This window comes from Dromaius novaehollandiae, chromosome 7, assembly GCF_036370855.1.
Source record: "Dromaius novaehollandiae isolate bDroNov1 chromosome 7, bDroNov1.hap1, whole genome shotgun sequence".
Lineage (NCBI taxonomy): Eukaryota > Metazoa > Chordata > Aves > Casuariiformes > Dromaiidae > Dromaius > Dromaius novaehollandiae.
In genome coordinates this window covers 19,275,215-19,298,664 of record NC_088104.1, presented here as the reverse complement: position 1 = coordinate 19,298,664, position 23,450 = coordinate 19,275,215, and the positions used below count along the sequence as shown (strand labels likewise).

Here is a 23,450-nt window from a genome sequence, read left to right as displayed (position 1 = left end):
TGCTTGGAAATTAGAACTTTACTGGAGTATTAGTAAAATTACGCATACAACACATACCTGGGATGTTTCAAAGAACATTTCTCTCTCATCCACTGTAATTTTGAAGGTGTTAGGTTGTGGTGCTCCAAAGAAAACAATATGCTCATATTGGAAAGTTTCTAGAGGTTTAGGATCTCCTCGTTTGTAGACAGACACATTTTCCGTGCTTACTCCAAGCCAAAGATCATTTGGAAATCCACCCTCCTTGCACTGCAAAAACAGAGACATGAAATATTTCATTAATGCAGTAGAGGATCAAGCCAGCTTTGATTTAAGGAAAAGCCCTTCATTTCTGGTTTCTGTAGGACATTTCAGCTCTCCACCCCAATAGAAATAGAGATGTCTGCTGAAGGAATCTTGTAGACACTCCTGCTGCAAAGATTTAGAAGTCACATGCCTTTGAGCCTTATATTGAGAACTCTCATTTCATCTCTTCTGCTGGGAGAGATAAATACTAGGTGAATAATAAATAACTGCAATACCTAGCACTTATCAGATTTAAAATTTCACATTGTTTGCTTAGTTCCCATTTGTTTTACTGCTGCAGAATAGGGCTGCAATTTTCGCCAGTAAGGAGAAATAGTGCATCGTTTTACTTTCTCTTTCATCAGCCACCACACTACTACGTTTGTAAGCCCATAAGTTCTCCCAGTTTTATTGCTTTTCTGATGAGGGAAAGAATTTGTTGTGTCCCTCCATTCACCAGGACACACAAGATTGCTTGCTCAATGCTGTCTGCTCCACACCTCATTGGGTATGCAGTACTGCGTGCTTACTCTCAGCTTATGAAGGCAAAATGCAGCCTGTTCCTGAAATCTCCTTCTGCTGCTGAGCAATAAAATACACATAGCTGTGTCTGTTCTTCTCGACAGTAGTTACATGAGTTTATACATCTCTCACCTCGACATCAAAGAGGGTTGACCCATAACCTGGCCACTCCTTTACAATGGACATGTATTTCACCATGGCCTGATGCTGAGAGAGTCCCTGCAGCTTGGTCCATTTCTGTGCTATGCTTGCCCGAGCAGCTGAAAGCTCTTCCTTTACCCACATCTCCATCATCTGCTCCTCTTCTACCTTCTGCTTCTTTACAGAGCCTGTCTTGAAGCTCCGTTTTAACGTCCCTTCAAGGAAGCTGGTCCGTCTCCTCTCCAGAGTATGACTGGTAGTGCCACTGCTCTTTGTTGAGTGAAGTATTTTGGATTTTAGTCTGTTAACTGGGTAGACACCATCAAGGGTCCAACTTAATTTAGAATAATCTCCATGAAGGTACTGCAGCCGAAGAGCTGCTAGGCGCTGCAAAGTGTCCTCTGGTGCAGGAAAATGACCATCTATGAGGCTTTCGTGAGCCTACAGGCAGAGAGAAAATCCCCAAACCCATTAGAAATTAAAAAAACACTTTATTCACACCTGGATCTCCACATAGAAATTCTTGATATTTACTCTAGTACAAAGCCAGTCCCTGTAGGGGATATAATTCAGTAGGTCAGAGCAAACATTATAATGAAGAGGACAAAAGGAATCAGAATGAACTATAATAAGAAAATTTTGCAATTGGCGGATGAGCAGACTAGGGACACCTCTTCCTGCAAGCCTGGGCAGGAAAGAGTTTTCTAAGGAGCCCTTGCCCTTAAAGTCTTACAAGAAGGACTTGCTAGATCTGTAGAGGATGGGAGAAAGGAGAAATGAGGCAACTTCCTTTGTGCTGTACCAGCTGCAGCTCCTGTGTGGAGATTATATTCAATACCAGATAGAGTTAGAGGCAATAAACTTAAGGCTCTTAATCTGAGCCTCTTCCACACCAGAGCCTCCCACCTCCTCCTCTCTAACCTAGTGTTTCCCTCAATCTTCTTGCTTCCCTTCACTTGTTTTTTCTGTGAAATTTACTACTTTTATTTTTTTTAAACTACATCCATCTCACACAAAAAAAGTGAAACCAACATCGGGATAACATTTACTCTCCTGCTGTTATTTCTCTTCCACCACCCTCTGCTCGTGAAAGCTGCCTAGACTGAAAGCCCTGTCAATAGGGAGTTTGGTACTACTGAGTTTTCACCGACTACTGTGAGATCCACTTCTTGACTGTTTCCTAGATATTGTATAGTTAAAATTACTTAATCTTCATTTCAGGAATGCCTTCTTGGGGAACTGTTGTCTGTGTGACATACAAGCCATCATTTTAATTTTCAACTGATTTCAGTCTTCATGACACTGATTCTTTTAACAGATAGTAATTAATTTTCAACAGATAGTAATTAATTTTCTGAGGCAAGATCAAATGGTTCATGAGAAGTAACAAAGATGGGTTGAATCACACAACTGAGAGTAAAGATGCTTCATTCAGTTTAGTTTTGGATCCCTAATTGCAGGGTTATTTCATATCACTGCAATCTTTGGTCTAACCAGCATTATTTTGCTACAGTGTGTAATGACTTAAAAAAAAAAAAAAAACCACTTTGTAGACAAACATCCTCAACTACATTCTCTTTTCCTTTTTCTATAGTACTCTTCAGTGCTCCCCCATTAATCAGAAGAAATTGCCTGAAAGATGATTTGCCTGTAACATCCTGAGGATATGCTCTTCTTCTAAGCTGATATGTTTATATCCAGATTTTCAAGTTATCTTTACACCTGTGTTCTGTGAACAGCTACTTTACAAGATCTTCTAGAATCCAAATTTCTATTTCTTTTTAAATTAAAGAGGAATGTTAAAAGGATTTCATTATTTTGGGGCTTTCAGGTTTTGGAAACTTTTGTTCATTTGTCTTGCTTTTGTTCTAATACTCCTATTCCCTAGAAGACTTCTTAGCGTCTCTGCTTGGTGGATTCCAGGCAACAATCCAAGACAATAAAATCTTCTATTCAAACCAGCATTCTCACTTCTAATGCAAAGGTAAGCTACTTTTCTGTATATTCTTGTGTGCTTCATGCCACCTTGGAAACCAAATCATTCTCCCATGGCCAGCCTACCTGCTCAAACATGAAAGCAAACTCCACTCCATCTTTGGGAACATTCTCAACATCCAAGAAGCAATAAAGTTTAAAATATAGCTGCCATTGTCCTTCCTCCTCTTCTTCCTCAGAGCCAGCAAGTCTGTAAAACAACAAAGAGAATGAGAGCTGAAGAAACCAGTAATCCTGGTACTAAGATGTCTACAGTGCGACTGCACAATATAAAGGTATCCCTGGATTTCTGAAGAGAGAATATATTGAACTGCCTGATTTTACCAGGACAATCTCAGTGCAGCAGACTTTTATGGTAACTTCTTTTTTTCCCCTGAGCCACATGAAATTTTGGTTCAGAAGGACACAAAGTTCTTATGAGATAAACTTAATCATACCTTTAGATCAAGGGTGCCAGATAAATGCAAGAGTTGGGGGGCAGGACACAAAGTATTCTCCACTTTCAAGATACTGTTTCCATGTAATCTTATGACTGTGAAAAGCTTCAATCTTGCCAGCATTTGGAACAATCTTATTTTTGTCTTCAGAACAGATATAAAATAGATAGTGGCATTGCCAGCTTCCTCCACAAACTATTGCTGTGTTTGTATGCCTGGCCACAAAGTCACAGTCCACAGTAGGAAATTCGAGCTGTGTTTATATTCCCACTCAGATCATTTCTCTGTCTTCTGATACAGCTCTTGTGATGTAAATTGACAAGATCGTTATCAGAGGTACTTGATACAAAGACATTTTCTCAGAGGGCACTGGGCTGAGTCCCCTGAATCATTTATCCAAAGAGATTAATTTTCATGTGCAACAAGCAACAAGATGAAGCCAGTAACTTCAAAGTAAGAGGCACTGAATCTTACGTCCCTGAGACAGTCCTTAAGAAGGGTATACATTCATATGCAGTGCAAGTGCAGCCACTGTTTGCAGCTCAGAAATGTCTAGACACATCAAAGCAATTTCTGATGGTTACAAGTGTATCGTTCCAAAAATCTGACAAGCAGCAACCATATCACTGCTTTAACGCTTTTATGCTCTTCCACTATCATGGTCAAGGAGCTTTACGCATAGTATTTGTCTGTGTTGCGCATATTAACCCACTACATCCATCACAGTGACAAAAGTTATTATGCAAGAAGACATCTCAGTTTGATGGTGCCTAATTTTATCAGCTTTCTGAGCTGCACATACCTGTTGGTACTTCTAAATGCGTAGTCATTACAGAATAACTCATTTGTCCTACCACTCCTGCCATGGCAAACATGCTAGGAAGGCAACATTCTCCTTTCACAGAGAAAGAATGATCAAGGCAGCAAAGTGACTTAAGTGGCCCTTCTCTGAGCTCTATTAGTAAACCATTACTTCTTGATAAACATACTAATTTTGTCCTGAGAAGCCTAATAAGGAACATGTCTGTCACTGAAATGGACGTGAGCATGTTTTTCTACAAGTAATTTGCCAAGAGCTGGCAAAGAAAAGGCCTGATATTTGTTGGAAGGCACCAGTATTACAGACTTACAGGGAACAAGTAAGAGTATGGTCACTACAACAATAAATGAGACAATTCTAAAAGTGCTGTGGGTTAAGGTCTTGCAGCCCTTCAGTCAACCAAAGTATTCAGCTGTTATTTACTAATCTGAGGACAAGATAATTGATTGTGTAAGTAGTCCTTGTCTATTCCAGTAGCATGTAAAACAAATTAATGGTTTGAAGCAGCATAAACTAAATCTTTTTTTTTTCCACTGTGGCAGAGTAGGAGCATTAACGTATTAATTCCTGGTTCTTAGCTGTGGGGCACAGTGAGAAAGAGCACTTGAATATTACCAAAGGGAAGGTCTCACCAAAGTGAAGTCTTGAGTCACTTCAGCTGCTTTAAAAAAAACTACTTGACTGTACCCTCACATAACCCAGGGCTATGTCCAGCTAAGAATTAGAGGAAGGATTCTATGAAACATTCTTTTACCTCTCAAACTTGGCCAAGATATCAGCCACAATAACCCGACTCTCAACAGCACGATCCACTTGCTGATTATGTTCGAAGAGAGCAAACATATTACGGCTGTCCTCCATTGCTAAACCTCGGATCAGCTTTTCAACAACCTGCAAAATCAGAGAGACAGAGAGAGATCACAGAGTGGGTATAACACACACTTTCACAAGTGAGCTCATTGGCCAAAAAAAAGAGGAGAAACAAATATTTTGTGTTTGTGAGCTAGTGGAATCACTGCCTGTGCAAATGGATGAATGCTGGCACCAGCAGACAAGAACACAATGGGGATACATTGTTGAGAGCAGGATAGGGTGATGGAAACCAATTTAGCTTGACTTAGACCATAAGAGCAACCTTTCCATATAAAACCACAGGTCTATTTAAGCCCAGGGTTTCACCTTTGACAATGGTTCGATCTGGTGCCCAGGAAGAATATATAGCAATACCTTCTCTGAACACTCTCCTGCTTCCAATATTTTGCAGTTTAGGGACTTTCTAAGCCAGATATGGTGTATCTGTTGTCAGAAAATACATGTGAATTTCTTTTCCATGACCTTGACCAGATTCTCCTTGAACCCCTGTAAACCTTTAGGATATACAACATATTCTAAGGCTATATATATTCCCTGTATATCCTTTAGGATATACAGCATATCCTCCACATCTCCTTCTGTGGAGCACAACTGTTTCACAGCTATTCTATCTTCTTGAGCAGAACTACCCTCTTTTGCTTCTTTTGTATCTGCCACTTCCCACTAACTTCACTGAATCCTTCTAATTCTCATTTCGAATGAGGTAACAAACTATCAGTACCTCTTCAGGACACTCATGATTTCACAGACTTGCATCATATTTTTCCCTCATCTGTCTCTCCTTCAGATTAAAGAATGCCAGCTCTAATAGATCATTCCCTATATGGAAGTCATTATATATCTTTGGTCATCCTTGCCACCCTTCTCTGAATCTTTTCAACCTCCACTGCCTTTTTGGAGATGGATTAGAAATCTGCACAGGATGCAGGAATAAAACGTATTTAGGTGGCAGGACGATACTCACAGTTGCTTAAGTAACATATCCACTCTTTTCAACTATACTGACCTCTGCAGAGCAAAGACATGCCTACTATAGCATTGTGATCTTGAGTCTGACCTTCTAATGATCAAGTTATTGGTAACATACCCCGTCCAAAAGCACTGCATTATGAACTGGAATTTCGACTTGTTGAGAAAGCTTTCTTTAGCAAGTCTTCAGCTTTATTCAAATTCTAGTGGGCAGAACCCAAAATCGTATAATAAAGCAAGTTTAGATTTTGCAACACAATTTTTAAGTGACAATCTACAGCTGAGGGTTAGGCCTTGTATAGTTAAGAACCGGCACAATAAGCTGAGCTTTCCCTATGGACTTTGCAGATACAGCAAAGAAAATAGTAACTGAAAAAAAAATCCTGAGAAACTGCAGCTGAATGGGAAAAAAAGTCCCCTCAACAGGACTGGTATCTAGACATAGAGGTGTCCTGACATCTGGTTAATGCTGCTAATGCATTACCTCCCCAGCGCTTGTGTGAGAATTGATGGTGATTTTACAGGAGCCACCGCCATGGCAGTACACTGTTGTGGTCATTTCTTCACGGGTGAGGAGAGCCTGTATTTCCTCCTGGGAGGGCACAAACTCCCTGGTCTTTGTTCTTTTCAGGGAATCACTGATGAATTGCGCGTATCTGTCTATTTCTGAGCCTGGAAAGAGGTCTTTTACCCTAATTGTAAAGAGAAGCAAAAAAAGTCATTACACCGTGAACCAGAAACCAAGCAGATTACCATACAGCTTGGACTACTGTAGGTGTTCAGGGGAGACAGTGATGTCAAGCGCAATCACAGGAAGAATGAGCCCACTTGTTTCCTAAAAATAAACCATACAGCCTGCTTTTACTAGTCATTCAAAAGTCACATTGGTGGCATTTCTCAATAGTGTATGAAATAAGCAGATCAAACTTTCAGGAGTTTAATACCAGCAGAAGATAGCAGGATTGACTATCCCAGTTTACAGAATTGAGATGAAAAAGTAAGAACTCAAATGTATTTTTTTCATTTATTCCTGATTGTTCTTTTAACTAGCGGGGGCTTGAGCCACTTTTACAGTATTTTTCAGAATCATGAGGGTAGAAAGTTGTTCCTTTACATGGTCTCTTCCCTCCAAGGCCAGGAATTTTAAATATAACATTATATGCAACTCCAGTGATAAAAACATGAAATGGCAACATCAGTATTACTCATCATCTCTTAGAACCAGACCTAGGATGTCTGAAAGTTCAGCTATTCATAGTATTTGCATGAGTTTCACCTCATTCTCTCCTAGCTTGGAAGCAATCAAATAGACTTTATTGGCCTTTCTCACCACTTATCCATGGGACGAAGCTACAAGGCTCAGCCCCAATGCAAACTGTTTTGGAAAGTTGCATTAGATGCTGAACATGAATCGAGGAGGAAGTATAAAGGAAATTAGCTAATGAAAACTGGACGTTAAAGCAGAATATAGCATGTAAATTTCAAGCAATATGTGCTTAGTTAAGCAAACAAAACATGGTAAATTTGATTTACAGTGTATCTAATACTCCCCAGTACACATGCTTCACTTGTGGTAGCTGCTAGGTAGCACATACTTCAGTCAGTGTGAAACACAATCCTCACCTTCCCTGCAGATTGAGAATGTTCATATGGACTTTAGTAAGCAGTAGGTGATAGGCTGTAAATCCACTTTAACAGGATCTCCTGGTATTCTGTTTGGGTAGCCCTACTTTCCACGTCCTTTTGACACAACAGATGGGTGGCAAGGGGGGAGTTTGAATAGAACAGAACAGCAGGTAGCAAGAATTGTGCATGAAGGTGGGATGCTGCAACACCTAAGGAAGATGTTCACCCAGGAGGAGGGCAAGACAAATAATTACAGCAGGCAGTAGGGGAGAAGTACAGAGAAAGGAAAACAAGCTGCAAATGAAAAGGACTTTTACCTTCTAAGGTGGAACTTGAGGTAGCGAAGGATCCCTCTACTGGGCAGAAAAGTGCAGCTCATACATGACATCAGCTGCCAGTGGTGCAGATTCCCAGTACTGTTGGGATGTGGCATGTGATTAGTTTGTTTGATGAGCTGACAATACACTTCATCGCGAAGGGGCTTTAAATCATGGCAGGTCTGCAGAATGCCTTGGATAATGGGTATGGGGTCAGATACTGTCTCAATCTCCTGAAGGGAGTTAAAGATCTTCACTGCTTCATCCTGTAAGCTGCTGTAACCCTTCTCTTGTTGCACTGGGGAATGATCACAAACAGAGGTGACAAGAGGTGAGCATTTCCCCCATTTCCTATTCACCCAGCAAGAGGACTAGTGACTGTACTAGATTCTGTCACAGAACAACAGTTTGAGGACCTGTCTTATCTCCTCTCCTGAACTTAAATTTCTACTCAGAGTTCATGAACATATGCCCTTTAAATGTTAAAATGCACTTTTAATTGGTATTTAGCAACATTTAGCTTGTCACCACTGCAAATCCATTTTTGGATGTACTGTACAAAAAAGCAGAATAGCGATTTTAAAGGAGATGAGCACTGAAGTCTAGTTCAGTTAGAGGAATAAACAATAAACAAACAAACAGGTCCCAAATACCAATCTATTCTTAGCTATTCTAGAGTTGTTCTTCATCTCTTATAAATAGTTAAATAATGAGCAAAATTTGACATACTACACAGAACACACAAAACTCTTGCCTGATCTTTCAGGCATCATTCCTTTATATTGACTCCTTCCCGCCCCAAACCCCAAATAATTTCCACCTACAACTTTCTGAAAGTATACTCAGAACGTGGCAAATTATTAGCAGCTTCCTCTGCCTGCCAGTCCAAAGCAGAGCAACTCCAGTAGTGTTTCATCCCACATGGTCAAAACCAAACCATCTAGAATCTGGAGATCATAGAAACTATTATAGGCCTCTTCAAGGAGTGAGGCATTGGCCTTCATGCTTTCCTGCTGCCTGCCTTTGCCACACATTTAGGGGAGCCAACAAGAAATGCCTCTCTGCAATTCTGATTTCCACAAATGCAAATCACAACTACCACCTCCTTAAAAAAGCCGAATAGTAGAAGCCCTACCTCTGAGCAAGGCAGTCTCAGTAACCCTTATCTTAAGCTCTCAGCCCACAAAAGAGAGCAGGGCTACACCTACGAAAGGATGCAGGCCAGGCCTTGGTGTATGCATTCAGGCATGTAAAGCCATAACTGCCTTAGTGACCATCTGCCTTACAGTTGTGCCCAGGTGAGGAGATAGTTTACACCCATTTACCTGTGTATGTGGATGAGCTGCCAAAAGCTGCCTTTTGGCACAGCTGTGCCTGTATTAGCTTTGACCACTGAGCCAACACAGAATTTTGGCAAATCTCTGTAGCACAGATGCAGCTTTTATCTATAGTTTAGATCTAAAATGCCTGCACCAAAACTAGTCAAGTTCTTTAGGCACCTGAATGACTGCTTTTGAACTGCTCGTAAGTACATGATATCACCACTACTGCTGCAGGCTAGTGATACATGCTTGCATTCCCATTTGCATACCTCTGGGGTTGTAGGTCCCTCTGAATTACCTATACAGCCTTTGCTTCCTCAGGGACTACGCATTAATTGTACAAAACAAATGAAAACACTGCTTGTGATTCCACAGTGGGTTGGATACCTGGAAGGCACTTGCCTTTCTCAAGTGATATCCACTTAGCCAGGCTGTTTAGAGAAGACAGACTCTTCTGTAGAACAAAAGGTGCTTTCTTTCCTTCTGTATTTCCACACATATTTACATTGTGTTTCATCTAGTCTTGCTCATTTTGTTTGTGTTCTTAAGATACTTTGGAAATCTTACAATATTGAATGCATTGTACAAAATAATTCAAGACATGACTTCTAACATGTATTACCAGTATTCATTTACAGAGATCATCAAGATATTCTTCACACCTGTATTACTATCATGCAAGAATAGCTATACTGTGTATGACCAAAGGTCAAGCCAGGTGCTCGTTCTCCAACTGAGGTCAACACTGGGCACAAAGGAAAGCCATATGATGCTGCTTCCCCCATAATAACTGATTAAAGAGTCCTTTATTATTATCTTGCAGAAAGTTCATTTATTTAAAAGCCTTTAAAAGCTTGCTAAAAGACTTCCTCAAAATCTAAGTGAACTATAACAGGAGGATGATCTTTACCTGTAAGCCTTGGCAATTCCTTCAAAGAGCTCTAATAAATTTTTGAGGCATAACTTCCCTCTGCAAAGTCCTTATCAACTCTTCACCTAACCCTGTTCTTCATTACAGATTCTACCTGTTCTGGAAGTCAGACTTACTCATTCGTAGTTCTCTAGATCCCTCCTGAAGCCCTTTTGTAAGAAAAAGCATTAATTTTCTATATGCCATTCCTCTGGTATCAGGACAATTTTAAGTAAGAGATTATTTGCTATGGTTAATATTCAGCTATTGCCCTCCTAATTTTCCTTTGCCTGGGTGACCAGTTGGTCCTGGCAACTTGTTATTACTCATTCTATTGACTTGCTCCATAATCTCTCCTACTGATATTTCACTTGGCAGAGATTATCTGATGCATCCCTCTAAAAAAGTTTCCTAATAGAAATTTCCCTCCTAAGGTCTCTCTGTGTTGAATATACATACAAAAAAGTTGTCTGTCTTCTGCTATGATTTTATTTTTCCTCAGTGCTCCTGCCAGACATTCCAGCTCTTTCTTTCTGATATACTTGAAGAAAGGATTTATTTACTATATTTATTTATAGGTTATATAGCAGCTTCTGTATGGATACAACCCCACTGCCAGGTGTATGATGTAATCTTGTAGGATTTGCACTGCAACCACTTGGAAGCTAATTGCCGCTCAAGAATGACAGGCTGCACATCCCCCAGATGGATGACAATCTCAACGGTGCCTTTTGTCCAGATAAGCTTTTGGGACAAGCTGTCTTCCCCCACCTACTTTAAGGTTCAGTTTTCCTAAGATACAAAACTGAGGACACAGAACATGTGCTGGGAAAAAAAAAAGAATTGCTTCCTCTCTCTGACCCCTGTGGCATGCACTGCCCCAGGTGGACTCCACTTGCACAGAGGGAGTTCAAAGACCACTTCTGCAATGCTCGGGTTCTGTACTGGTCCTCCAAAAGAGAAGACAGGTTTAGTGGACTCTGTCACGCAGGTAGAATACTTACAGTTGACACTAACATCTCCGTAGGGTAGTGGGAGCAATGGGGAATGTAGAGGGTGCTGGGTGTATCGCAGGATTGGATTTCTCCTGTATGTCTGTTCCACTACTTCAAAGTTCATGCTGTTTTCCTGAAAAAAAGAATTACCATCAAATGGGGATAATCTTTCACAAGATGCCCTTATACATTTAGTTTCAAGCTCAGTCACCTTTATCTAAGGTTCAGCAGGTCCATAGAGGGACCAGATGAGTAAAGCATAATTCACAAATTAAAATTAGTCTCTACATTATTTCTGAAAAATAAATACAAGAATAGCTATACTGGATCATACCAAAGGTCACCAAGCCCAGGATCTGGACTCCAACTGTGGCCTGTACCTGATGCTTAATACAGTCATGTAACAGGGGAGTATGGCATGATTCCTCCTTGGTATACCCTTCAAACTTCCAACAATAAATGCTTCATGGACTCTCTGACAACAGATCCATCATGTTTAGCATCTTATAATGAGCCTCTCCTTCCCTGAATTTGTCTGATTGTACTACATGTGATTAAAGAAAGGACAGCTGGAATGCACATGGTATTCAAAATGTGGACACAATACTATTGTATACATTATTATGATACTTTTCTGCATTTTGTCCTATATTCCTTCCCTAGCAACTCCTAATGTTCTGTTTGTCCTTGAATCCTGAGCCAATGTTTTCCAAAATTCTCCACAATCGCTCCCAACTTTTTCTTCCTGAATGGTTACTATCTAGTTCTGTCTAGTTTAGAGCCCATCACAGTGTGTGTGTTTTACCTCATTCACATTACTTTGCATTTATCAGCCCTGAAATTCATCTGCCATTTTGCCTCAGTTACGCATGTCAAAAGATTCTCAGCAACTCCTCACAGCCAGCTTTAGTTTTGACTATTTTAAGTAATTTACTTTTGCTAGCAAGCTTTGTCAGCTCACTATTCAGTTTTCAAGATCACTTATGAACATGTTGAATGGCACAGCTACCAGCACACAAGCACCTGGAAATCAAACCAGTGACCCTTCTCCAATGTGAAAACAAACCATTCATGTGAACCTCTGGATCTTAATCTTTAACTAATTTTTCACCCATGAGAGGACCTTCTTCCTGTCCAGTAACAGCTTAACTTCTTGAGTGTCTTTGCTAAAGACATGTCAAAGCTTTTTGAAATTCAAGTAAACTGTATGACCAGGATCTCATCATCCACATGACTGCCAACTCCCCCAAAAAACACTGGAAGATATGCAAAGAATGACTTGCTGCTATTTTCCCAGGTCCCTCATGAATCTTTTTTAAAGCTTAGTGTCATGTTTGCTACTTTCCATTTCTTTAATATTAAGACCAACCTAAGCAGTGGGTTACATACTACAGTAATTTCACATCTGAGTTCCTTTAAAACTGTAGGGTTAATGCCATTTGATCCTGGTTATTTGTTGCACTCCATTTTATTGATATGTTCCACAGTCTCTCTGACTAATATCTCAATTAGCAAGTTTTTCAAATGTTTCCCCTTTAGAGGCAGGCTCTGGTACTGCAGCTTCCCTGAATGTCTCTGTAATCATCACTGATGCAGAGAATTACTCAGCGTTTCAGATACGGTCTTACCATTCTCATACATTCCTTTTTCACCTCAGTTGACTGGTCCTATCGATTCTCTGGCAAGCTTTTCTGTCTTAGATAAACTTCCATTAGTAGTCTTTACTCACTTAGCAAGTTGCTCCTGAAATAGGTTTTGGTCTGTCCTCTATTATGATTCTATAATTTGCCAGAGTTTCTGGAAACAAGCTCTTTCCAGTTTTACTCGTCTGGCACAGCTTTTACTTTTTTGGAGGATATATTTTTGCCACTCTGTTATTTAACCACACTGGCCTAGGGTGTGAAGAGGACTTCAGGGCACAGAGAGGTCTCATGGCTGGTAGGAATGGAAATCTTTATATTTGTGCCAGGAGGATGCCTGGGGAGAGGGAAGGATGAAGCAGGGATTTGCACATGCTTGATGGTGTAATCCTGCATGTAGTTGGTAACTCCACAGTGGTCGTGGCCTCGACTCCTGCAGATCAGTTTACATGCTGAAGCATAAGATTTGATTATTCAGTTGCACAATCATTTAGGTTTCTTCTCCATTTTTCCCCTAAGACAGCAACCCTGTTTCTTGCCACATTCTCCATAATGACTGAATAAGGCCAGCGGTGATCTGGCTGCTCCCAGCTGACTGGGGAGTTAGCTTGATGCCACCTACCCTGATGTCACGAATGAGTTGCTGCGTAGGTGTTTCTATGGGAACTTTGCTGTCAATGACACCTTGAACGGCAGAGGCCCAGCGCATAGCTTCATTCAGCAGCTTTGTGTACAGTCTGTATGAATGCTTTCGCCCATGGACAATGATGTTCCAATAGCCTGTGGAGACACAAAGAAGCAGGCAGGTGAAACTTGCTGCTGCTTTATCTTCTCTTTCTGACTGTAAGAAGTGGCTGAGGAAACCCAGTGCTGCTTTGATAGTAACATATGGTGTGGCTGGTTAAAAGGGACTGCTGTAGACAGTACTGTCCCCCCATTCCCAAAACAGATTTATCATCAGGAAGGTCCCAATCCAGGTTTTGGCACAAACTCTGCTATGGGCAGCTCTAGATCTCTGTTGAGGTCACAGATGTGAAAGAATTATTGAAAATCAGCAGAAGACATTTCCTGTCTTCACTGTTCTAAATGCACCACAGTATCCTATTGCAAGCAGTTTGGATCCAGCCCCTTTTAAAAATACCACAAGTGACTGCAGTCCTCAAATGTCCAGTATTTCTAGTTTTGTTCTAATCTTCAGCTTCTTTGTCAGCGGGACACCAAATCTTCACCCCAGCCACTTAACCCCACTTGCACCCCAAACTCATAAAGCAAGCAGTGGAGAATCATGCCAGATTCTGCCTTCCCAGAACAGTGTTGCGGTGCACAGATAGCAGATTTAGGCCTATGTCACCTTTTGTTTCTAACAAGCTGAGTGAGGCTACAAAAAAGACTTACGGTGTATGTCATTGCCGTTATTCAAGAGAATAACACTGACCCCAGAGACAAACGTAAGTCATGTTAAGAAGAGAGTAATTTATGGAGATGTACTGATAATTTCAGTGTTAATAAGTTTTTACATTTGAACTTTAGGACTCACACCCCTTTTCCTATTTGGCAAGCAATTACGTAAATAGTGATATTACTCAGTGAAAAAACAGCAGAGGACCATAACACTGAGTATCTCTGCCAGGTATGAGGGAACTACCATCACTTGCACACCATTCCCTAGCCCTTTGCATGTCTCTTATGTTTCATGTAGGGAGAGAGATTTGCAGCCAGATGCAGAGCCCCAGATAACATTAAGATTGCCTCTCCACATGACACCATTACATTCCTGCACCCTTGCCTCTTCAGGCAACTGCCGCAGATGGAAAGTCTGCTCAGTACTGCTTTCTTCCTCTTACCTGTGTCTTTAAAGACCCTCTCATCAGGCTGCACTACTGAGCACAGGCTATTGAGCACAAGTGTGCCGAGCTTGGCAGCAGTGCGCTCAGATGACTTGTAGTAATCGAGGGCAGTGTTTGTCAGTACAAACCAGCGTTTCTTCATCTTCAGAGAGGACATCTTGTTGCTGCTCTGGACCTCTTTATGAAGCCAGCCTAGCAGAGGAACACAAACATGTCAATAGCTGTCTTTCACCACAACAGCAATTCTGTCCTTTCCCTGGCAGCTCTCTAGCTTTGGGACCAGAACTCCAGCTCCCTGCAAAAGGCGTGTGCTGGGACCTACCAGCTCTGGCTGTAGCAGTATCCTCCACAGACACTATAAGCAACCAATTACAATTTAACCCAAGATTTTCTGTGGAGCTGTTCAGCCATATTTATTTTCACCAATGATCTGAGGCTCAGTTTGCCATCACCACCAGGACCCTTTCTCAAAATGAGGTTCAGTGATAAATACCGTCATGTAGAGTGCTTTTTCAGCATTACAAGCATCTTTTCCTGCCATGACCAGGAAAAATACTTAATCTTTCATTTTAGATTCCTTACAGAACAGTGCTTACAGGCATAGGCAACTCTACCATGAGTAAATGAAGAACTTGAGTGTCATATAATCAAAAGACCAGGCATACATACAACTCAAAGTGATCAGTTACTGCCATTTCCAAGAGAAATAGAAAACTGCAACTTTTCTAATAGCAGCCTATTGAGAAGGCTGAATCTTTGGTTTCTCTTTCCTCGGCTACAATCAATCCCCTCGGCACCAAAAGCAATACACTGACTTTTCAATTTCCAGCTAAAAACCTGTTTGTATTTGCATCTATGAATTTGTCAATTATTTCCAAATTATTTCGTGTCTGTACATTAGACCGTTATAGTGTGGGTTTCAAGTGAAATGTTATGCAGTTCTACATCAGACATCCTATCTAAAACCAAGTATTTCATATAAGTAGTTGCTAATCAACTGGATCTTACAATGTCATTGAGGAAAACATGAAACTACACTTTTTTCATAGAGCTATTCTTGCTGATACTGAATTATATTTCTGTACTCCACCTGATGCTGTCCTGTATTCACTGTTCCATTAGTGTAAGATCAGAAACTAGCTTATTCAGTTTGTTTTAGCCAGGTTATCTTGCTTACTGTTTTTAGAAACACAGTAACTTTCAGCCCTGTAAGATATTCCTATTTTTCCAGTATTTATTAAATTCACATATAACTGATCTAAAGAACTTCTCAGTCAACTGAGGCAGAACTCTTGGATACAAGTTAGCTCAAATTAAAAGCATTTCACATTTTTACTTGCCACTAGCTATGTGGCTCTGTGGTACAGAATGAAAAATAGCCTTAGTGACATGCCCATATTCAGAAGGCTTCAAAAGGTGCTCCCTCTGCCACAGCTGCTTAGAGATACTGCTGCCAATGTGTGACCTGGACTAGCCCTTGGTGGCAGATGCACAAGGATGATTTCCATTGCTGGTTTTAGTTCCCAAGGATGATTCCCAGCTATCGGACCTCTGCTTAAATTTTCATATGCAAGTCTCCATAGTAGAGTCACAGGAACAGCACAACTGTTTTCCCCTCTAAATCTTTTGGGGAGGTAGGGAGAGGCAAGAGAGGGAAGGATCAATAATTTAATGCTAAAGCATTAGATCCTCTCAGTTGAGCCACTAGTCCTGTTGGGTTTTTAGAAGAAAATTCAATACAATAAAAGAAGAATGTTCATCTCTCCTATAGCCGACAGTCTCTATTGAAAGTGGGAAGAACAATGTCCGCCCACAAGGCAGAAAGTTCAAAGAATATCAGACTTGGCCTAGAGGCTGCATATAGAAAAAGAGACAGACTGTCCTGAATACATGACTTTGTGGCCACATTACTGTCACACAAATCTCTTACTGTGAGGTGCAGAGCATACGTTGAGTTTGCAAAGGAGTGTTTGGACATTTTCTTTTTCCTTTTAGCTAATGAACAATATGAGATAAAATGATCTGTTGCCTTGTGATTAAGAATTTTGAACTTAAGGTGTCCCAGCTGTTGTCTGATATCTGATTTTAATCATTCCGTCTCCTTGCAATGTTTCAGACTAGGATGGAAAGCTCTTGCCACTTACTGGTGAGTCTTTTCTTTCTTCCCCTTTCTTTCTGTCCTCCTGCCTTGCCATGACCTAAGACCTTCCCTTCATTCCCTCGCAGATACTTTCTGGAAGATGTAAGGCAATTTGCTCTGCACTTGCTTTCCACAGAGAGTGCCAGCAGTGTCTTTGTACGTTAAAGACCACATGATGAGCTGAAAGTACTGAGGAAATTTAAGAAACCGTTGGAGACAAATAGGAGAATATTTTGTAATACATGTGTGATCACTACTCATGCCTCAGTTCCTCCATCTCCCGCTGAGCTCTAACTAGACATAATTTAAATCTTTTGCTCGGCTTTAGAGAATTATTCTCACCTTGCTATGTCTAACAGAATCAAGTTAGTTTGCTTTGCTGAGGACAGCAGCTACCTAACAAAGATCTCCCTCCTTCCTTCTCTGCATGACAGGTGTCAGAGAGAACAGAGCTTTCTGAAAACAAAAGATGCAGTGTCCTGTTACAGCCAGCATAAGGCCAGCTGCTTTCAAGGGACAGCCATGCTCCCTCCTATCCCATGCTGACATTTGTTGGACAACATGTTGAAATAGGCTGGGGAGCTAATACCAGAAAACTAAATATATAAAGAAGTGCTTCGTTTTTTCCAGTTTTAGATTCCTGAACCCATCTGACATGGAGCCAGACAAGAGCTAGTGCCAGCACAAGAAAGGAGAGGGCAAGCAGCTGGCAGGAAGGTGGTGGGGGGCATAGAATGACTGGTTTTGGGGAGCAGCTAAATGCTAGATTGGATTAGCTATAATCAGACCTTCCCCTCAGATCATAAACAGAAGATGGCTTTCATAAATCTTAATTGCATGCATTTCTTTTACCTCTTACAAGGAATTCCTGGCCATCAACCTTAGATTCGCCTTTTGGCTTCTGCAGCAGGGAGATCCAGTGATGCATCTCCTCAGGGGTGTCACTGTTGCAGTGAATCACTCGATTTGCTGTGATGATCACAAAAGAATTTGGTCTGCCAGAAAAACACAAGAATTAAAACTGGTCATAACCATATAAATATCTTTGCAGATGCAAAGCCAGAACCATGTCCTCTACCTTTCCATAAGCAATGCAGAAAGATTCTCTGAATACAAACTGTGGAGGGGTGAAGAAGCACTCCAGAAGAGCATACCTCAGCAGATGCATGAAGAATTCTGACTGTCTAGCTTACTACTTGTGCCCAGTGTTTTACTGGGACTCATATTAACTATGCGGAGCCCAGCCTGAGAACGGGCTAAAACTTTCTGCTTTAAAGGATTCTTTGCTGGCTACCGAGGTATACATTTTCTAAACTAGTCCAAAAAGTCCCTGCAACCTCTGAGAGAAAAAAGCAAATGACAGAAGTAAATAACTTAATAGCTCACATTTTAATTCAGTACTGCAGTGAGAAGCTTTGCCCTGATTGAACCTGTTAACATTATAGGAAATAATTAAATGTTAACATAACGTGATATGAAATGACCCATAATCTTTTCTCCAAAACTAACCAATTTGTGTACTAAAGGTCTGTTCTGTGTTGCCTTGCAAAGATGTCAAGAAGAGTACAGATTTCTGAATTCATTCATTATTCTTCCACAGTGTTGTTTTTTCCCCCTAAATTTACAAGATTATCTTAAAATTACTGCATTGAGAAACTGGAATCGCTGCTTTTGCTGGACATTTCTGTTTAGCGGTAGGAGTAGATAAGACTAATTTCTTGACTCTCAGATTACTCTGTTCCCATTTGTAAGACGGAAAGGAGTGTCTAACCTTTCACTCAAAATAACGCACTTGTAAATTTCATGCCTCTGAAGCAACATAGCTTAAAACAAACCAAAGACTAAAAGCTGAGTTTATTTTGTCAGAGATGAGTTCTTACAATAAGTTTAAATAAATGCAAAACCTCCAATGAAATCTGGACCTCCCCACAAGAACATGTCAGAGAGCTTCTGATCTCAGAGATGGTCAAGTCACTGAAACACCACCTGCACCTACCTATCAGGATTGTCCGAGGCACAGACAGAGTCAATAAGCCCAACATCCAGAGTTCCCTGTACAGTGAAAGAGACACAAATTACAGCAATTGCTTGTATCAAATTGCAGACATTTTCCTTCTTGAATAGGAACTGAAAATGTTCTTCTGAATTCCAATAGCTTGAGTAGAAATGAAGAGATGAGAAAGGCATGAAGGGAACATAAGAAAATCATCGTGAGAGACTCCCTAAACAGCAGGAAAAGGCATGCAAGGACTCCGTGGGGCTGGAGGAAAAGAGCTACAGCTTTCCACACAGCATTGTGATAATATCTGAGATAACCTCTGCCTCCACATCTCAGCACTAGCAAAATACATAAAATACACTGTTCTTCTCAACTGAATCTCTTCTGTCTGGAATAACTGATCCAGACTAGTCCCGTAATCCTTTAGCTGCATGAGGTAGCCCCCCCAAAACCAAACAGGACAGCCATGGGGTGATCAAACTCAGTGACCCTCTTCAACCACGATGTTCCTCACTGCCTATCCTCTTTTCCATCAACTTTGCAATTTCTTTTTAATAATCATTTAACTTTTGTATACGACTCACAAACCACAGCACTGCATATGCTGCAAAGACATGCACAAAACAGTTAAACACAGACAGCTGTAAACATGCCCACAGACTGGTTGCACAGTAACTCACCACAGCATTCTTTGGATTGGCCTGTTCATCTTGCATTTCCCTCAGCTGCTGTGCTGTAGCACTGTGTACTCGGCTCAGGACATTAAACCAACCGCTGGCAATCAAAACAGACTAAAAGTTAAGATTTGGGTAGTGAAATTAAGTCTAGATGATCAAGGAACCCTGAAAGCTGCTAGGCAGTGGAAAAATTCCTTCATTCACAACTTCCTCACAATTATACTGCAAAATATCTCTTGGGCAATTCATACCAGACTAATGTCTTCCTTCCTCCCTATTTATCCATGAAAATTCTGTGCATGTCCTGCAACCCACTGACAGTTGTTCCCACAAAATTGAGCTTTCTATTTGCTATTCCAGAAACTATAAGCAGGCAGTGGTCTCACTGCGGAGCACGTCAGGAGGCTGAGTAGATCATACAGTGGTTGTAAAGACAGCGTCAGCTGGGATCTTCCTGGACTAGAGTCCTAGAAATCCCAGGTGCCTTCTTAACTAGCGTCTCTCTGATCTGCTCATAAACATGAAAGTCTTATGGCTCTCAATTAATCATGAGTTAATCTTGAGGGAAGAGAATGAAGTTATTTGTCTGTGAAAGAGCTTCCCATTACAGACATATCTGGAGGCTGAATCTCTTCTGCAGAACAAGCAGATTCTTATCTGCAGCTTCCAGTGAGATCAACAAACATCTAGACTTTGTGGAGGATTCACTAATCAGCTACTCTACACCATCTGGTAATCTGCCCTTTGCTAGTGCAAGTGTTGGTGCTTCTTCTCCCTCAGAACTGAGTGGCGTGGCATTGACAGAGGCCACATTTGTCCTAGCAGTTCTGCAATGTTAGCTTAGGGCATGGCTATTCCAGTTGTGGAAGTCCTGGTTTAAGAAGTTACTGTCTCTTCAGCTACTGCCCCTTGAATTTGCCCGTTTCTTGCTCATGTGACTGGTCTTCATCCATTTCTGTTAATTGGTGTCCAAACTCTTTTCCCCTTCCTCCCTGTATTTGCAAAGATATAACAACAAAATCCCTGAATAATTTCACAGAATCAGATTAAAGTGGACCAGGCAGTTACACTTGCTGGATGGAGAGAACAGTAACCTCTGGTAAGAGTGGGAAAGACATAAGCAGCTAGGGACAGTAACCTCTTAACTTGGCCAGAACAGGTTATCCAACCTACCCTTAAACAACTGATTCTCACTGCATGGCCAGGATGCCAAGAAGGAAGGACATGAGTCATTTGTTTGCTTTGCACTGGGAAGATTTTATCAGATGACACTACAGACTCTGATAAGCTGCAGCCTTTTCTCTGTCTCCTGGATAAAACCCAGCTGCTCTTGCAATCATTTACAGACAACATGAATAGACGTTTTGTTTGATTCAAGATTCCATTTAATAAATAAATCAGCTATTAGATGTTCCAGTTTATATTAAGGTTTTGCCTGTCTCCTGAAGTAACCCTTGAATTCAGTGTGCTCACAGCCACATGCAGAAGGCGGCAGTCCTGCAGCTAACTGATAGGCTGAACCACCATCTCAGTAGCTACAACAGGGAGTCTCCAGAGAAGGTGTAGTACCTCCTAATAAGCACAAAATGACACTGAGGAATGAATCCTCCTTTCTGCCCAGCAGAAGGGAAGCAATTATGATATTTCTCAGGCAGACACAAATCTCTCCCACGAGCGGCTGGGTTAGACTTGCACTAAATGAACAAGTCTAACGAAACTCCCTCATATACCTGGCATCTTCTGGTGATTCTGCCACAATGTGATAAATTCTGTCTTCTGTCACAATGTCCAAGGCATTCTCCTTCTCGTGAATATCCACGATCTCCCTGAAACACAGCAAATCACATGAGCCAGATACTGAAAGACTTTTGCAGGCATTAATTCCATCAGGCCATTTTTTTCACACTGTACCACACAGAAAAGAAATGAATGGTTCAGATGGCTTGTAACTTCAACAGAAATGCAAAAATTCTTATAATACACATAGACTTTTGGGATCTCCTTAGAAAGATTTGTACAGTTAATCTACTACAAATGCAAAACTTAAAGAGCTAAATGGATTTTTCTCAAGCCTCAGCAGACTGAATGGAAGAAGAGATAGCAGGGTTGTGAGTATATACAGCTATTTACAAAGTGCAGTGGGCCACTCTTTTTGGCCCTTTATAGAGCCACATAATGCTAATGTGTGACTAGTCTCTCCTTCAGCAGGAGCTGAGGAATTGGGTATGGTAGCAGAAAGAGCATCCAAGGCTGAGGGAAAGGCATAGTACATGCCACCAAGATCAAATCCCATTGTGAGCTTTATACCTCCTCTGTGAACTGCCTGGAGAAACCAAGAGAGAGATGGAAACAGGGCAGGAGAGGATACATGGGGCACGTACTGAATTAGCCCCTCCTGATCTGGCTCCATCCATGGCTTTGAAGAGCCTCTACTGGATTATGACATGCAGGACTGGAAAAAGAATCAGTGAGTGAGCAATTCCAAACTCCCTCCAGAGTAAAACTAGAAGCTCTAATTGTGTTTTCCTTCCCTTATGTTTCTGATTCTTCCAGCACTATTGGAGATATCTAGATTGATGAACTGGCAGCACTGGAAACTTCATTATCAATTTAGAGAGTGAATACCAGGGATTGAAAGGATTCATTTTTCACTCACTTTGCCCTTCTAATATCAATTGTCCCCTTCAGCTTTTCCTCGCTATCATTCTCAAAATACATCAGCTTGGATTCTCGAAGCACAAACCAGCGGCGTTTCCAGTTACGTCGTGAAAGCGTTGACATGCCTCCTCCTTTTTTATAGAGCCAGCCTGATTTCAGTGCCTCTTGCTTGGTTCTGAACCACATGAATGCCTCGTTCTTCAGAACACACCAGCGCCGCCTCCACGGGTTCATCAGACCTCCTGCAAAGAGAGGGACAAGACTTCATCAGACATGCAACAAGGCACAGTTCTCTATTATGATCCTGCTTCTTGGACACTTAGTTGCCAGTTCATTTTCTACATGCAAAAAAGGAGCTGAGGGAGATAAACAAGAGGATGATTAAGTCTGGACAGAGAAAAAATAGAAATAACTAGTGAAATAAACATGAAATATAAGAAGGTCACTGTTCCTTATGCCCTCCTTTCTATACGGTCATATAGTTAAAGGTAGTTGTACAGAGAGGCCAGATAAAACTGACTTCCAGCCATAGGGTTTTTCCTCTTTATCTGCTAGATTATTCCAGCGTCAAACTTACCAACACTATATACAGACACTACATAAAACTACATACCAGACAAATTTATGGGCATATAAGTTCATATGCTACATACATATACTACATATATTAAAAAATTTATATATGTATATATGTGTAACATTGCAAGACATTGTAGAAGCCACTGCTTTGCTGGAGGCCAGTGGGAAGAGATTATTTTTTGAGGAGCCAGGAGCCTAGGTCCTTCAGCCTCTCCTGGAAATCCCAACCTCAAATACAAAGAATTTATCTAGTTGTCAATGACATCAGTGGTGTGGCATTTTCTCCAGGGCTTCTTTCAAGTCTGCCTACAGCATTTGATATGGGACCCAGTCATCACAAGCTGACTGGATACCAGACTAGATAGCCATCTGTTGCACGAAATTCTCATACAGGAAAAAGAGAACAGACTCTTCTCTATCTCTCAGCAGCTTTGAATCTTCTCTCCATTATCTCCTCACCTCAAAATCCTACAGATCACTCCTCCCCTCCTCCATGCACTACTGCATATTTTTGAACTGTCTTCAGCATTGTAGCTCAGAAAGAGCCATTTAAATCCATACCTGAACAAGTGGACATATATGGGTCTCAGAGCCCAAGATATTCAATCTAATTTCCTCATATCCACTGTCTGGCTGCTTGTTTTATTTGGTGGTGTGAAATAAAGGAAGACAGAAAAAGAGAGCACACAGAGAAGTAG

The 23,450-nt window shown here is 41.1% G+C and overlaps 1 protein-coding gene across 1 annotated transcript in view; it reads right to left on the bottom strand.

Moving 5' to 3' along the window:
- The window catches only part of LOC112980077 (unconventional myosin-X-like), a 101,808-nt gene that overhangs the window by 3,583 nt on the left and 74,775 nt on the right, over positions 1–23,450 (bottom strand). The window contains exons 27-40 of the mRNA XM_026094713.2: positions 22,172–22,415; positions 21,246–21,341; positions 19,519–19,612; positions 18,836–18,891; positions 17,692–17,834; positions 14,697–14,891; positions 13,475–13,632; positions 11,222–11,345; positions 7,986–8,283; positions 6,527–6,734; positions 4,955–5,091; positions 3,010–3,133; positions 940–1,389; positions 58–249 (exon numbers count right to left, since the gene is read on the bottom strand). Of these exons, the coding sequence (XP_025950498.2) occupies positions 58–249; positions 940–1,389; positions 3,010–3,133; positions 4,955–5,091; positions 6,527–6,734; positions 7,986–8,283; positions 11,222–11,345; positions 13,475–13,632; positions 14,697–14,891; positions 17,692–17,834; positions 18,836–18,891; positions 19,519–19,612; positions 21,246–21,341; positions 22,172–22,415 (2,519 nt within the window). The remainder of the gene's footprint in view (positions 1–57; positions 250–939; positions 1,390–3,009; positions 3,134–4,954; positions 5,092–6,526; positions 6,735–7,985; positions 8,284–11,221; positions 11,346–13,474; positions 13,633–14,696; positions 14,892–17,691; positions 17,835–18,835; positions 18,892–19,518; positions 19,613–21,245; positions 21,342–22,171; positions 22,416–23,450) is intronic.